This window comes from Plectropomus leopardus, chromosome 11 (assembly GCF_008729295.1).
Source record: "Plectropomus leopardus isolate mb chromosome 11, YSFRI_Pleo_2.0, whole genome shotgun sequence".
Taxonomy (NCBI): Eukaryota; Metazoa; Chordata; class Actinopteri; order Perciformes; family Serranidae; genus Plectropomus; species Plectropomus leopardus.
This window is the reverse complement of record NC_056473.1, coordinates 18,878,160-18,895,834: the sequence shown is the minus strand read 5'-3', so window position 1 is coordinate 18,895,834 and position 17,675 is coordinate 18,878,160. Positions and strand designations below refer to the sequence as shown.

Sequence of the window (17,675 nt, the reverse complement as noted above, 5' to 3'; positions counted from 1 at the left end):
TTAATTGGTGTCCTCAGTTCCCAAACACTTACTGGGTGTTATAAAAGACAAGGTAATGTTAAAAACTTGTAAACATGTCCCTGTCCCATTTTTTTTGGAAAGTGATATAGGCATCATATTCAGAATAATTGTATTTTTACAAAAACAAAGTTGATCAGTTTGAACATTAAATAAATTGTCTCTATTCGACTGAATATAGCTCAAAAATAGCCCAAAAACAGATTGACAAATCATTGCATTTTCTTTTTATTTAAGTTTCACAAATTGTCCCAAATCTTTTGGAATTGGGGTGCATTTAGCTGTTATATATTATTGGGTTTTTTGTTGTTGTTTTTTTTAAATTTTGTATCAAGGAGCCCTAAATTGATACACATTAGATTATGGACCCCACTTAATGAGATGTAGCTGCAGGGGCCTCCATCTGGAAAAAGATTTGGGTAGTTGGATACAATTAAAACCAAAAAATTCTATACTTATCATCTACAGCTGAGGAGATAACTGTGAAGGAAATGAAAACTATGATCAGAATAGTCATTCTTATGACTCTTGCTCACATTTGGATCACTTCTGTGGTGAATTAAATCGTGAAAATAAACAATTTGCCTTTTTTCTGGGTACCCCGTGGAACTCTCTTCAGTACCCCAGAGGGTCCCTGGACCCTTGGATAAGAACCACTGGTGTAGTTTTATAGTGGCAAAATCTTAAAAACACATAAAATATACTTGAGTCAGTTGATATTAGAAAAAAACACTTTAAATTAACCACTATAAATAATACACATAACACGTCTGCATTATTTTTGCAGTGGCCTCCAACAGGCCTCATGACCAGAGCTCCTTCAAACTCAGATGGACAGTTTCTGTTGCAGGGTAATGTCATCATCACTTTGTTACTGTCTGGCTGTTCATTACTCTAAATGTGGGCAGCTTTTTGCTCTAATGAGTCCGTGTTTCTATATTTACCTCCGGAGGTTCATAGATCCTACGTAGGAACACGGAGCAAGACTGCAACCATGTTGACTTTTTGGAAATCAGTGACTTTGTCATTGCTGGTTGGTCAATAAGGGCAAGAAACAGTGCTTACAGGTTATGTGTTTTACTGTAGCCCGTGTGCACTGTTTCTCTGCTTTTCATTCCTCTCTCCGTGTAAAACAAAATCACCCACTGACCACTGAGGATTGTATGAAAAAACATTGTACAGGTTCATTGGCTATTGTCATTGTGATTCTGTAATTGAAAACACTTTACGTTGAGGAATGCTGTCAGACATGGGCGAGCTCATTTGTTTCTTAAATTAAGAAATGTAGATGTTAACTGTCTCTGTATCATAATGGCATCTGTGGAAACTTTCCAACAGTGATGAGAAAACTCCCTAAATATCCCACATTCAGTCTTCGTTGGCTCTTATTTGTTCATCTTTGCATGATATGAATGTTTGATTTTTACACTTTGGTTTATAAACACATCCTAGCCCCGAATATATTCATTTCAGTGATCGTGCCTTTCCATTTGTATCATTGTCTACATGTATTAGGCACCAATTATAATATATAGTGAAATATTATCGATCTATCAATTGATCTGTCTTATGTAGAAAAAATTTGCCATGCTACAAAGGCACCCATGTCCAAAATAATTATCAGCAAATTTTATCAGAATCATAAATACACTTGAATATTTTATTGTAAAACTGCTATTATTATTATTATTATTATTATTATTATTATTATTATTATTATTATCATTCATACTGGTTCTAGTCTTACAGTGCACTGCAGTATTGCCTGCGATTTTGTGTAAGTGGTGTCGCTGTACTCCAGCAAAAGTCAATACCTCCCCAAAATGGCAGTCAGTCATAAAAACTTTGAGAACCCCTTTTTTAAGATGTCTGTTTTAAAAAAGTGGTCTCTAAAAGCTATAATGTTTCTTAAAATGTTTCCCAGAGGATTAGGCCCCAGGAACAATGCCCCCCCCCCCCCCCCCCCCCCCCCATGTTAAATAGGTGATTACAGCCCTGATTTGGACGTTATTTGTTGTCCAGGTCTAATATTTGCCAGTTACATAACTAATTGGCTGTGTGCATGTGATTTTTGTGGCCTTTCCTTGGGGAATGATTGGACAGTGGGCAAAAGTATTTGTTGTTCTAGCAGGCTTTGTACAGTGTTCATTATGTTTGATACCAGGAATATTTTAAATATTCGAGTAATTCTTAAGTGACTCTTTGGTAACCGTAACTTGTTCAGAAACAAACTCTTAAGGCACTCACTGGTATTTTGTTTTAAATAAAAATGTGAACATAAGAGGAGAGGAAAAAGACACAAGACCCACATTCATTCCTAGTTTTTTTCTTTTCCATTAGTATGCAACAATATGCTGGAAAATAGCTAAATTTTATCAGTGATCTATTGATATAATTGATCATCGAAGCAACTACTAAAGAAAGAGTCTCTTATAGATAATGGACAAATCAGACAGAATCACCGAATAGTCGCGTTTATTTTTTCCACATCAGAAATAACACAACATGAAATGTATAAATAATAAAACAGAAGTCTAATAGGAAGTCATTTGAACACATTTCAATAAATAAATACCTTTTTATCACTGTGACTACTGGTGTCCGGCACCTGACATTATTTGATCCTGCTTATGACGTTACTACAGCTAGAAACGGCAAATTATTTTTTTGTTTGTTTTTCATTATGCACTGGTCTATTTTTGTCTGGTTTGTAAACTCCTGTCATGAAGCTTTAATGTATCAACAAATGTATATATAAATATTCATAATTACTCACAGATTACACATTTTTACATATGCAAAACAAACATTGCCACATCTGGCCCGAGGTTTAAAATTTAACTGACCAAAAGAGGTTAAAGGACAGCAGGACCAAAGCTGGACCAAACTTGCTGCATGATTATGTTGAATGTTGCCAAATTCATCGTTCGTCTGCTCTTCAAACAGATGATCTGTACAAGCCGCTGTGATGTAACACGCTTTAAGAGTACATTACCGAGCATAATAGTACCATAAAATCACATTCTTAAAAATGTGATTCAAGGTTTTTATAAGGCGCTGTCTCTTTTCTCAGAAGTTGTACAATTTTTAATGCTTTCTTGGGTAAGAAAGTCTCAGTTTGACTCCAGCAGCCCTTTGTAAGTCATTCTGTGGCTCTCGCTGAAACTGCAGTCCACAAATGCAGTATCTACTAAGTAGTCAAACATAAAGGGACTTTTCAGAACAAACAGAAAGATTTTCAGCCCCTTTTGACTTTTCACTTATTAAACCCAAGTCCCTTAGTTTTGCTCTGCCCCCGGTCTGCAATATTCGTCTTAACAGGACTGGCAGCCCGTTGGTCTGTAAGACCCGCAGCGGGTCATCACAGGAGGTGATGGTTTCTTTGGACACAGCACCAGCCTGGTCCTGTTCAGGCTGCCCGTGATCTGCATCCTTGTGATCCTTGGCAGGATGTGAGGGATGCGTCTGCGATCTTAATGGATCCGAGGGGTTCACCTCCTCACTCCTCCTCTGTCTCTTTACCAAGGGACCCCATGAACCTCTCGACCAGGCCGGAGGAGGGTTCAGGAGGCTCCTGGTGAGCAACTCGCAGCTCAGCTCCCTCCAGTTTGAGCAGCCGGCCCCCAGTTGTAGAATAAAACACGTCGTGGTGGGTCGTCATATCTAACCATATGCGTTGGTAGAGACAGTTTTCTTTCTCCCTGTGTCTCTGTAGAAAAACACAGAAGGATGTTTAATATAACTGTTTTATTCATTTACTTTTTTCATTCAATTTAAGTGCATTTAAAAAAATACTTACGGAGTTGTACAGCTCCCCTGTTGAGTCCATACAGAGGAAGCGTTTTCTTCTCAAATCAAATAATGAAACAAAGTTGCTTGTATCCGTTCTTACTGGCAAAATAACTGCAAGAGAATCATGTTTAAGTTATAAACAGATAACATCTAATATAATGCATGTGAAGAATAGCTTGTATAGATGACGTGCAAAATATGCGTCAGACACCTAAACTACAACACATATTTGTAAGTTTTTTCCAGAAGTAGCACAGAGAATGGATATCCAAACATTTAACCTTATTGCCCATTGTTTTGTATTTTTGAAACATTTTAGGACATATAATGTATGTAAAGCATAGCATTGCCTCTGTGAAATGAAATGGTTTTATTTGATGTACAAAAGGCCTTTGATTTCTAAAATAAATGAAATGACCTGTAATGAAACAGATGAGGCAGACGTACCGAGAAAGTGTCTGTGAATGCCATTTCTCATTGATCCACTCAGCTCCAAGTAGAAACGTCCCATACCAGCCGATGTATCCGCGTGTGCTCCTGTGTTGAAGCTGCTCTGCTGATGTTGTAAAAGTTGCTCTGGTTCCCGGAGCCCCGGTGCACAATCCACCGGTACAGACACATGTACGGCTATCAATATGAGTGAGAAGAAAGCCGGTTGCATGATCAGTGGGGACGCCGTGCTTTTTTTGCTCTTAACAGCACAAATGTTCAGGTTTGATGTGTAAGCAGCTACTGGAGGAGGAGAAAGTCCAACAGGTCTATTTAAACAGGGGGTCGATGAACTGCTAACTCATTTACCAAAATGACTCAGCCTATGGAGGGTTTTTTTTTTTTTTTGTTTTGGGTTAAGGGAAGGTGGAGGTGCCTATAGGTGGAAATGATGTAGGTTCTTGTTGGTAAAATATCACGTTATCTATGTAAGAGAGCACAACTTTATTATCTTACTGGAAACACCTCTGTGAAAATGTTCTGCCATAGATGAAGCATTATTTACTCTGTTCATACCTAAAAAACACAAAACAAAACAAATCTAACACAAGGATTAAACTTGTGACTCTAGAGGCAGAGGAGAGCGGATGAAGAGGGCAGAAGAGGTGAATGGATGATGAAGACGGTGTTTCAGCTGTGTCGCTGATCAAGGAAAATTAAGGTAGGACAGCCTTCCTTTTCCCAGACTGCTAGTATAGTTGTTTGACTTTATTAATTCATTCGTTTGTGTAAATCAGACTTTGAAAACTACAAGTGACTTGGGGTTCTGGCATATACCTCACCTGCTTCTAAATGTCATGGAAGGGGGATTCCCAAAGGATTACGAAATCTGTGTAAAGAACATGTTCTGAACCCTGATACCTCGACAGCATAAATTACTTGCACTTGATTTAATTCTGTTGTATCACAGTATGTCCTCCGAGGAGAGCGACTCATACCTTGCTGTTAACTAGCTGCACACATCCCCCACTTCTCACATTCTTTGTAGCCACTTTTTTTATTTGTGGTTTTCATATTTTTACCTTATTAGAAAAGTGAGAAAATTCCTCAGGATTGCTTTAATAAGTTTTTAACAAAGCATTTATATTCTCAAGGGTTATTTCTAAACTTAATAAATTTTGGCATTTTGGAGATGAGAGTTTTTTTCGCCCAGCAGAAACAATATGTTGGACAAATGTGTGAATTAACGTTATTATTTATATTTTTTTATTGTATGATAATTGCATGTTGTGCATTATATTTATGATTAGATGGCTTTTATTTATAACCTAAGCTATGAGTAATATGCAGGGGTAAATGCCTGCACAGCCTGTGTACGATATGGTGCAATATGAGACAACTTAATTATAAGTATACACTGAAATCCTGAGGTTGAACATACAATTACACTTTTTATAAACCTACCAAACACATCATTCATGACAATTATGCAAATAACATTTTAGCCTCTTGAATTTAGATCTCATTTAGCAGCACACTGATTTAGGTGTATAAACAGGATAGACTGAAGTGTAACAGAATTCTTCTGCCTGTTGTGTTTAGGTGTAGAGACTCTAAATGTCCTAGTGGAGGGCAGAAGTTGGTATTTGTCGGTTAAAAAAGCATGCAACAAGTCAGAAGAGATACTTTCAGCATGTGTTTGTTGTAAGTTACCTTAAAGTTTGCTACAGATTTGCCAATAATCTTTGCAGAAATACTGATTTGATATAGTTCTAAGTTTCACAGACAGCTGCTGAGGTATGTCGTATTGCACTACAGCTAATAATAATAATATACTAATAATGGGTAAAATAGAGAGGGAAGTCTGAGTGATATTTATTTCATTGTGTTGAGTCGAAAAAGCAGTTGTTTATTTTACACAATAATTTCTTGAAAGAACTCCACTTTAACCCAAATATTTATATATTCTTCATATAGTTTGACTTGTATGCTTGCTTGCAGACCAGTTTGACATTTTCATTCATTCAGCTGGCTGACTATGCACTGACTAAAAGATTCTGTACATGATGCTTATTAAGCATTTTATCCAAATTAATTAATTGGAAGTGGACCAATTAAACTCTTCTTTATTTAAGCCAAATATCATAGTTATGCCCAATTTACTAGGAAATTACAAGATATTTAATTGAGAATAAAATGTTAAATAAAGCCTTACTGCAATTTGCACAAAGATCTAGTTCAGTTCTATTTCATCTACATGTATTTTCTCAGCCGCCCTCGTACGTGTTACCATTCTTTGCCAGCAGAGGGCGCCACATACTGACTCATGGTAATTCATTGAACATGACTTTGACTCCTGGTTTAACATTATCACCAGCACTCAGTTTCTTCCCCCAGTTCCTATAACAATCTGTGTTCAAGGGTCAGTGACAAAGCATGACAAAGCAAACACGCGACTTTAAAGCATTCAATCACAACAGCTTTTACAAAACGTCTTTTATTATCATCTCAGGAATACAGTTGACTGCTGTGCACAGCACATACGTACAAAAATAAAAGGAAAACCATTTGTAATATAGTATTTTACTTACTCATCATCATATTTTTTTTTCAGAAACAAATGATTGGAGAAGTCTGTTGTTTCAAACTAATTTACAATCATTTCAATAATCGGAACTAAGGCAGAAGGTGAGGTATATGTTAAAAAAGAGGAGGGGGACTCAGAGGAAGCACTCTCCCCTCAGTGCAGGAATAGAAAACTGAGAGAGAAAACACAAAGGCTGCTGGCACACAGGGACACACACATGCGCGCACACACACACAGACGCACACAGACAGACGGACACTCACACACACACACACACACACACACACACACACACACACACACACACACACACACACACACACACACACATACACACACATACACAAATCTGATCCCAGATCCTCCAACAGACCTCCAGTTCCCTGTGAACCAACACATTAAAACCAGCTGAACAGGTATGATGAGCACAATGGCAAAATCCAGACACTGGATTTTTAATCAAAGGGTTGAACAGATACGTAGTCCATTCAGAACTCTATGTGCATAATGCAGAATTAAGGAAGTAAGGGTTAATGCTGAAATGTGATATGACCTTGACTACTTTCTCTCTCAGTTACTGCTGTACCGTACAACCTTTTCTGCCTCAAAAAACAACATCATGCAAAAGCTGTAGGACTTGTAACAGAGTGATATTTCTCAAGCTTTGAAAATCTGACACTGAGCTGAGTTGCTTTTGGAGTAAACAACTTATCAGGTGTCCTTTTTTACTACTTGAGCAGCCATTGTAACTTTACAATACCCCTTCAACTCTCTGCAGGTTGTGCTGACAGTGTCCTCTGAAACATACCATGAGAAATTAGAAATGACAAATACAGTAATAAACACAATATTGTCATCAGAAACAAGTACTGATCTTGCATGTCAGCTTTTTTTTTGATGAAAACGTAGCAAGGAAAAACAGCATCCCCGCTCAGTAAATTGCACTCCATTGAATAAAACCTTTAAAATGCAGCTTTTGTATATTTTGGCAAACTTGCCAAAATATTTCTCCAACCAAATCCTAACTTCCATAAAACCAATCCATAAAAAAAGCTACAAATGATCATTTTCTGATCACACACTGTATCAAATGTTTCTGTAAAATAAAACAGTAAATTACTTGAACTTGTAGTCGCCTACATCCTCCCAGTGTCACAACCATAAAATAATTCAACAGCATATACCCATTACATTTTACTCCACTGTAAAATGTGAGGTTTATAATGTAATTTTGGCTTCAAAAAGAAATCATTGTTTTATTGTGTTTTGGAAAAATGTACTTTGCGCTTTCTTTTGAAAAAAATCCCTAAGTAGCCTCTGTGTTGCCTTTTCCCAGCCCTCCCGTCTTCATCCTCTCCTGTGAGGAGAGCACGGTACATGAGCTTGCACAGTCCCCTTTCCAAACACAATAATTAACAGAGACAATATTCAAAAACATAAAATGTGACATCCTGGGAGTGTCAAGTTGCTCTCTTGGATCACAGTATTAAGTCCACCAGACAGCTCGTTTAACTCAAGTGTCCCTTTCTTGGAAGCATTTGATTCTTTTTAGCATCCTTTTGCTACATAACTACCAGCTCAAATCACAGTCAGTGCTTTCTTTTGAAAAAAATCCCTAAGTAGCCTCTGTGTTGCCTTTTCCCAGCCCTCCCGTCTTCATCCTCTCCTGTGAGGAGAGCACGGTACATGAGCTTGCACAGTCAGACAATGCCCTGTTATTCCTGACTCAAGGTAAATTGATCTGATACCATCTCTACTGTCGCTTTGGCAGAAACAGAACATGACAGGAGCGCGCTCAGTTGGACACAAACACACACATGCTCACAAACACACTCTGACCAGTTACTGCACATCGCCTCTGCTACTAGACATAAGCTGGAGCTTAAAGGGCACGTAAACCATTGCTCACAGACATTTTGTCACTGCGTTACAGTAATGTTAGAAAGGGCATGAGGTAAAATATGATAACATATATCTATAACTTGCTACTTTTCTTTCATCATATTTCACCAAACTAGCCTGACTGGCGGTTTGCTACTTACAGAATATTGCAGGTCAAGTACCAAAATATAATCATAAATCATAAAAAAAAAAATCGAGCTTAATCACACCTCACTTCAACATTAAATAGGCTCAGGAGTAAGAGAAATGTGCTGAATCATTCAAATCTTCATTGCACATTACAAGACAAGCATTTATGACTTGATCAAGAAATAGCCTAACAGGTGCAGAGCTCAGTAAAACAACAAAAGTCGTTGAGATGGACCAGAAAACACAAGTGCAAAGGACAGAGAGCCCGTATCCTTGACCTTGGTACAAAAATGGCTCAGATGAATGGGACAAGAATCCCAGGGCCCTGCGCTCACCGTCCAGTCTGACATCAACAAACGAGGGGCCCACTAGACTGATGCTCAGGTATTTTACCCCACATTATTCACATCCTCGCCAAGTTAAACAAACAACCAATGCGACATGTAGAGTCCAACATAAGTCCTCTGTACATCATTGCTATCTTCAACTTTGCATGCTCTTTGTCCTTGGCCCCCTCCACCCCTCATCTCCACAATGGAAAACTACAATATCTGAAAGAGGAGCACGAGCAGTTGTTGAATTCAAGTATGGTATGCTGCATACATAAAGCCTGAATGAACATTGCTAATGTAACCCTTTGGTTCACTGCTTTTTCCAGCATTGCTTGTATTTCTTTTTTTCACAAGAAGCCATACTGTGAGTCAGCGATCAATCTGAATAATGCATACATATCTTAAAAATCTGGCATTAATAAGCGCAATAAACATCCTCTAAACGTCAGACAGAATGAATAACCTGAAGTATTGTTCACATATCCCAGAATCATGAACTCTGAAGTAGTTCCAGTTCTCTCTAAACCAAACTCGTGTATCTACACTTTTTCAAATGAATGCAGCAGACCATCATTACAGTAGATTGACAACTCAAGGACATCTACTGTAACTTCATTCATTTCTCCATAAACACATTACTTTAAGTGCCAAATATCATCAAACTTGTGAACGTCAAACAGCTCCCATTGTCACTTTTATACAGAAGCCAAGAACGGCTGTGCTTGCAATTAATTTTTTTATAATTTTTATTATTACGTTTTCTCAAGATAACAAAGTTTGTTTTCTGGTGATAATGGGTTAAAGATATAGTATGCCAGAGTTTCCTAAAAAAACCCACCAACAACTATGTCTAGATTTATACAAAAGTAATCCCTCGCAATCATTACGTATGACACAATAAGAGGGTGTGGTTTTGTATTTATGTGCAGAGACTTTGGCCTTTGCTTGTATTTTCGTATTTTCAACTATTTGGGACATTCCTAGGTATGTAACACCACAGTGCACAGCTGAGGTCAGGACATTATAAAAAACAAAAGCAGCACACATCTAAACGGAAGCTATGAAAATTTCAGACACAGTGCCCAAAAAAACAAATAAAGTGAGGCGTAATGCAAATCCGACAACACTTATTCCACAACAAGAGGGATTTGGGGTTGCCTCTCACTTTCGCTCGCGATGTTGTTTACAAACAGTAATTAACAATTCCTGCAAAGTATATCTTTAATTTATATTAATTCTCGAGAAAACAAAAGGATGATGTATCAAGACTGCATAAGAGTTAATCATGAGGGAAAAAAATCTGTTTTATGAACTTTGTTATCTCAAAATAACAAAATATTAAACTCTTGATCTTGAGATTACAGCATTTAAAAAAAAATAATTGCAAGCATGTATGTTCACAGCCTCGGTATTTTTGCTATAAAGTCAACATTTTCAAAAACAAATCAAATAAATTAGCAAAATAGCAAGACTACAAACCAGATGCAACAGATTTCACCAACTCAATTTGAACTGGATGGAAATATACGAAAATTGAGGAGATGTTGCTTCAAAGTGTCAGGTCTATTCGGATGCAGAGATGCCCCCTTGACCTCCCACAATGAGAATAAAACCCACCATCCAAATGAGCAGCTCTCAAACCGAACAATTCCACATACATTCTTGAAATAAATGCATGCCCACACATACACACGCACATTCACACACTCAATCTGGCCCGATGATGTGGCTACAAAATTTGTGAAAGTACAACCTGGGATTGTCAAAGCTCCCTTGGACATGATGGGGGGTGGGGGGTGTGAATACTGACTCTAAATCTAGCTTTCCATATTAACAAGAGGCTCCACTGGGTCCTGTGCAGCATAGAGTCTCAATTACTTAATTGATCTAATTATGGAAAGAAAATAAAGTGGAGAAACCTTTGGCCCTCTAGGAATTGGGCTAAAGCCCCCCGGTGGTGTCAGAGGGAGTGATGACTTGCGTTTCATTCCTATTTCTGACTTGAGCACCACGTTTCTCGCATGCAAGGGTAAGGGGGCCGCAAGAAGGAATTCAAGGCACCGCCACCTCATGACAAAGCAAGAAAAACCACCGCCATTGCAAGTGCTCTAAGTTGCCCTGACAGTGACAGAGACAATCGAACATAGAGGAAGGGAAATGCTTAAGTCCTTGATGGATGACAACGAACGAAAAAATTTTCAGTAGACAGGCATTCTTCTCTGTAAAAATTTCATGCACACATTTTTCTTTTTCTTCTTCCTTTTCTTCTCAAGGTATGGTGCTTTGAGGTAATAACGTATCCATTTCATTTCCAAAAGGATGAACTGTCATCCACTGACAGGGCAAGGAGTCAAACAATTTCAGCAAGCACCCATATAAACTGAGGGGATAAATGACGCCTCTCCATCCCCTTCATATCACAAAATGATGAAAATCATAAAAGCAGCAAAGAATGGCATTTCCATAATTTCTAATACAAAGGAAGCTACCCAAATATACATATAAAGTTTGAATAAATACTATCAGATATAGTGGTATTTCTTTGTTTTACAGTCCATTTTGTCTTTTGTGTTTGTACGTACGTATACGGTATTTATGTTACCTGGGAAATAATCCACATGTGCAAATAAGTTTGTTATTGCCAGTTTTTGATCATCATATTCGGGGTAGGAAGTGCGTTACAGTCATGGCAGTGGTGGCCTTGTTGCCCCTCTTCACGCGGCCATGCTTGCTGAGTGCTATGTAGGAGCCTCTGTAAACCACAGACTCATAGGCGTTGTAGTTGTTCGGAAGCATGCTCTCCTTGAACTTGCACTCGTCATGGAAGACTGTCTGGAGAGGACAACGAGACAGTGTGCATTTTAATGAACTGCACAAGAAATTGAAAGTTTGAAGCTACAGTATGATGGCAGAACATTAAATAGCTCTTTAAAAAGACTCTGTGTAATGGACCAAAAATATAAAGCTAAATTTAGATTACACACAGCAATGGGAACAATTGTTACATTTTGTATGTAATGTAGAGTTATCATTGCGTAATCTCCCAGCAGCACCAATAGCTCTTAAATATCTGGTGTATTGAATTTGCTCCTGTAAAAGGGTATTAATTTAACTTAATTTAACAATAGTGAGCCAATCATGCTGATATTCATGGCACACAATGAATTTCTATCAAGTGATGTTCAAATCATGGAAACAGCTGAACCAAAATTAAACTGAAATGTTAAACTTAAAAGAATAGGTTTCAGAATTGTGCTCATTCACTTTCTTTCCACTTTCCAGAAGACAGTTAGCTATAGCTTAGAATAAAGTCTGGAAACAGCTAGCCTGCTGTGTTCAAAGGAAACAAAATCTGCCTACCAGCACCTCTAAAGATCACTTAACACATTACAGTATATCTTGTTTGTTCAATAATTAGTCCTGCAAGTAAGTCCGTGTTAAGACCACAATTTGTCGTTTTGTCACATCGGTATTGTACAGATCAAACAACTAGATATAATGTGTTAATTAGTGACCTTAAAAGGTGTTGAAAGATCCATTGGAGAGCCAGAGACAGGGTCTGACTCAATGCTCTCACATATCTAAATATCCAAATAGGTTCCACTGACCTCCACAACTACCTCTATGACTGGCCCTAAAACAACATATATATTACCGTTCTAACAGTAGCATTTTTTTAAAAGATTATTTTTTTGGCTTCTTGCCTTTGACAGGGCAGGATGAAAGCGTGAAAGTGGGAGAGAGTGGGGATGAAAACCCCTGGCCACACCGGCAAGGACATTGCCTTTGTACATGGGGAACCACTCTACCCACTGAGCTATTGGGTGCCCCATATGGTAGCAGTTTTGAACATGCCCTTACATTAAATGGTTGTAGTTGCGCTCCTGAGTGGTCAGGTTTGGGAAGCCATAATGGTTTGGTGTTAATAATTGCTTCTAGATAGATCCCTTACGTAACTAACGTAGCATGTTAAACTTTGGGACACAAACACTGGTCTCCTGGGTGAAAGTCCTGTGTATGTTTGACTTATCCAGCACGCCTCCCACCGGTGCTCCAGGGACTTCTGCGATATTTAAACAATATTATGCAGACTATTGCTTTTTATGCGTCACGTCACTTCCTCCTCTGCCCATGTAATAATTACTAGAGTCACTACAGGGCATCACCTTACAATTAAAGCAAGTATGGGTTGATATAAGCTGGTTGCACAGTTGACCTATGTGGTCAATTTTGGTGAGAGCGGGCTGGCCAGACTAGCTCTTTTCTACTGTTCACAGTCTTTATGGTAAGTTTAGCTAATTTTCTCCTTCTCATCTGGCTCTTGGAGAGAAAGCATATAAATCTTTTTTTTCAAAGTGTCGAACTTTCCCTTTAAAATAAAAACTCTGAAATCTTAATAACACATTTAAACAATACAATTAACCACTGCAATCACAGTGAACTTTGAATTCTGCAATAAACAATTCTGGGGGAGGTTTTGGGTACAATAGTAACACTAATCACAATGTTCCACATAAAGCCCTTTTATATAAGATATTATCTAAATACAGTATCTGTCATGATGAAAAACAATATGTCTGTCAGTGCTGACAGTGCATGGCTTGTACAATGTGCAGCAGCAGAGCACAATACTCTCCATTAGAGGCCATGTGGCCTAATTCAATCTCTTATCAGATCATCAGCCCGCTCACAAGCTAACGCTTCATCACTCATGACCAGATAACCGACTCACATTGTGTCTGTCAAATATGTTGGCCGCAGCGAGCAAACCAGCAGCAATGTGTCAGCAGGGCTGCACTAAACACAATGTTTCCTCCCCACCAACAGGAACATTTATTAATAGCTGTCATTGCTCTAGCAGCAAACGAATTACAACCTTAAAGGTTATCTCCTGTAATTCTACAAAGACGTCTGTATTATGAGAATAAAAAGCTCAAAGTACAGCTGAAACATGCTTGCAATAAACGATCTGCATTTGAATTCAACAAATTTCATATTTTAGAAAAGATACACAAAAACATCCAACACATTAACCAGCAGCAAAAAAATCACATGCTAATAAAACCATTGCCTTTACTGGGAATTTGTAACACTATGTTTTATAGGTATAGCTCAAATCCATTATTGCACCTCACTAATTGATCAAAATTTTTTAAAAGGTTTCTGTGTGCAGTTCCTCTCTTGATTGGGCCCCTGAAAACTGGCCTCTTTTTATTGAAATGACATATTTAGAAGGTTTTTCCAAACAAGTCTGTAACAATGCTGAGAAATATGTTTGTCCTCACTGTTGCTCTTACATTTTGTACAAAATGCTTAATCTGGGCCCCATCCCTATTACTAAGCTAGTTCTGTACCCAGAATCAGAAAAAGGGATTTCCATGTTTTAAATGCAGGAGTTATTTCAGGATCAAATATAAAAAGTATTGTATACTATTCCCTAACTCTCCATATCAACTTGGTTTTCAACTAGATACTTAGTCAGCATAGACAAATTCCTAAAAATTCAGTTTTGACTTTTGGTTTTGGTGTCAGTCCAAAATTTTCAGTGGTCCCATCTCAGCACCCCTATGAAAATTTCTGGGGGTGCCACTGCTTTAATGTGCCAAATTCATGCACAGCAGAATGTTTTGTAGATTTGGATGCTTCTCAGTGGAGCACAAGTGCAGTTTGGTGAGAATAGCACACAATAATAAGGCTATGAATAATGCTGTCCAGGAAACACCTCTTAGGAGACAGATGCTCTGTGAAAAGATTTTTTTTTACTGATAAAAAAAAAAATCCCAATGTGTGTTTCATACATTTTAGTGGTTAGAAGTACAGGCTGCTGCTGCTGCTGCTGCTGCTGCTAGAGAGGTGGGCGAGTATGTGTGTGATGTGCAGTGCCCTGCAAAATAAACGCTTTGCCGTTAAAATCGATTTCCAGCTCTGCTGACAGGTTTCATTGCGTCAGGGGGTTTTCCCTCCTCCGCGCACACACACGACCACATTACAGGCGTGTGCACTGAACCCTGCATCTGTTAACCTCATCATTATTTACCCATAGGCCACCAGGCCTCGCTTTAAATAGAGCTTTATAAATCCCTAATAAAATTAAAATATAGGGATTTCGCAATACATAATGAGCAAGCCGACCTGCTGGCAGATAGGGCAGCATCCCAAGATATGACTGGCAAACTAAAGGAAAAAAATGCGGATCGAGCTGTCCTATTTCCAGGATCCCATTAACTAACATTGCTAGATAATAAATGGAATACTGTGCATACCTACCGTTCCGTATAACCTCCCACGGCTGTTCATTGCGACAAACAACTCACTCTTCACCCCATAGAGGCTCACCACTCCTCTCTCCACCGTAGAGATCTCTATTAGACCTGATACAAGACAAAGAATTATTATATCAGAGTGTAAAAAAAAATCAAATGAAATACCAACCGATCATCCTGGCTCATTTAGTGTTTTATCATGGAGACTGTAGCATTGTGCTCTCTCTGCGTCTATGGGTGTAACCTTGCAGATTGCTGCGCAGCATGCCGAGCCTTTGTTCTGCATCTTTCACCCCATCTTACATTTACACCCCAGGCGCGTGTCAATTAAGCGCATTCTGGTTATTGCAATAATTGCAGTAATTGCATTGACGTGCACGGCTATTGGTCTCTGGACCGCCCTCACAGGGCTGCGTAAAAATAAGTTGTGTCTAAAAGCGTCCATACATTCATGTCATGGTTGAGCTTGGGGAGGAGGGGGAGAGGACGGGGGGTGCTCAGCACTGATGGACACTTATTTTTAATAGATTTGTATTTGGAAGAAATTCAATTCTCCCTCAGAGACGGATGACACATGATCATGCAAATTAATAGAGGGGATACACTAGCCTGCTCATCACAGATCCATGCTTATTGACTCTGCCTCTCTTTTTATGTCTATTGCATTACATTGGTGGAGGTATAACTCACTGTACTGGTTTTCATTATGTACACCGTTTATCCTGCCGTCGGGGAGGATCTGAAGGTGAAACCCGATGCCCACGTTGCAGTAGAGCCTCCGCACTCTTTTGATGCCCAGCAGATAGTCACTCTCCCAGTTCAGCTCCGGTTTCTCCCCGGAGATCCCCAGTACAGAGCGGGAGAACAGGGTCTCCCATCTTTTCTCCAGTAAAGTTGCATTTGTCCTGCTGCTCGGTAAAGGGTACGCTGACACGATCCCCAGCAGAAAGCCCAGGAGAACCACCGCGGTCAGCGTCCAGTGCGGCGTGCCGGCCTCGCAGGACATACTGACGAGGAGCCTTTGCGCAACGGCCATCCGGTTTACCTTCGGGCCACGTGGTCGAAATTAATGACCCTAAAAATACCGCTCTTCTTGTTTTGCTTCCTTCGGCATGCTGGCTGAGGGTTATTTTTGGAGCGCAGATCAGGGCTTTGGGCATGAAACGCAAGCCCCGGTGCAGAGGAGGAGAGGAGACGGGAGAGTGCGCGGCAGAGCTGGAGGTGATGGTGATGGTGATGGTGATGTTGGTGGTGGTGATTACCATGTTTTGCAGCTCCTCCGCGCCTCTCTCTCTCTCAGACACACACACACACACACACACACACACACACACACACACACACACACTTTCTCTCTCTCTCTCTCTTCCCCCCTCTCTGTCTCCCTCTCGGTGTAAGTGTTCGGAATAAATCCTCCACCACTCACCAAAAACCCTGTTTCAACCTTGCCAGGGCTATCGCATCCCTAGATGACATCATGCTGACTTCACCGCTGGGACAATACAAGGGTAGAGAGGGTGCTGACAGCAGGAAAAATACCAAGTCTGCGGAGAGTTGAGGGGAATAGCCTACTGTCACTGCTTGACTGGAAGGAGAGAAAGCTTATTGGTGGCGTTGAGCGGCCGTGGGACGCGATGGGGCACTCGGGCTGCTCCCAAATTGGGTCGGTGGTCATATGTCTGTCAGGCCGCTTCCTTATTTAGAAGGAAGGTGTAAAAACAGGCCCACTTGTCACCGGAGAGCAATGACAGGGCTCTTGTGGTCCCACTTCTTCTGCTGCTCCGCTCAAGAACTTTTACTTCGCAGTAAATCTGTGTTTTTCTGGACATAAAATGACGCATCAGCTGGACCAGAGAGCCAGCAGGGTGCTCCTCAGCCGCTAAGACCGCGGTTCAAGACCTCAGTGTCAGCCAGCATCCGCCCTGCTGACGTGTCCTTGAGCAAGACTCCCCCTCAGCTCTACAGCGCGGTTGGGTGACAGACACCCACACCGGCATTTTAATAAAGTATCATATTTTTATAGTATACCATAACCCGTGCGTTTCCCATGGTGCATTCATGAGAACTATGAGGAGCAAAGTGGAGAGGCCCGTCATGAAATGGCACACATTGTCAGCATGCCATTCCCTGCGACATGAAAGCCTATCGTCTTTTCCATGTAATAGATAATGCCACCAGCAGCATGCCCATGCGTCAGTGAGTCCAGTGCAGTTGCGCACCAGC

General features: G+C 39.8%; 1 protein-coding gene and 1 pseudogene across 1 annotated transcript; both read right to left on the bottom strand.

The window, feature by feature from the left end:
* Positions 1-3,274: 3,274 nt before the first annotated feature.
* Positions 3,275-4,517, bottom strand: LOC121950156 (annotated as a pseudogene).
* Positions 4,518-8,224: 3,707 nt separating this feature from the next.
* LOC121950699 (fibroblast growth factor 6-like) lies at positions 8,225-16,748 on the bottom strand. The gene is made up of 3 exons (XM_042496777.1): positions 16,143-16,748; positions 15,457-15,560; positions 8,225-12,021 (listed from the first exon to the last, which is right to left on the bottom strand). The coding sequence occupies exons 1-3, from the start codon at positions 16,486-16,488 to the stop codon at positions 11,845-11,847; spliced, it is 627 nt and encodes a 208-aa protein (XP_042352711.1). The 5' UTR covers positions 16,489-16,748; the 3' UTR covers positions 8,225-11,844.
* Positions 16,749-17,675: the final 927 nt, after the last annotated feature.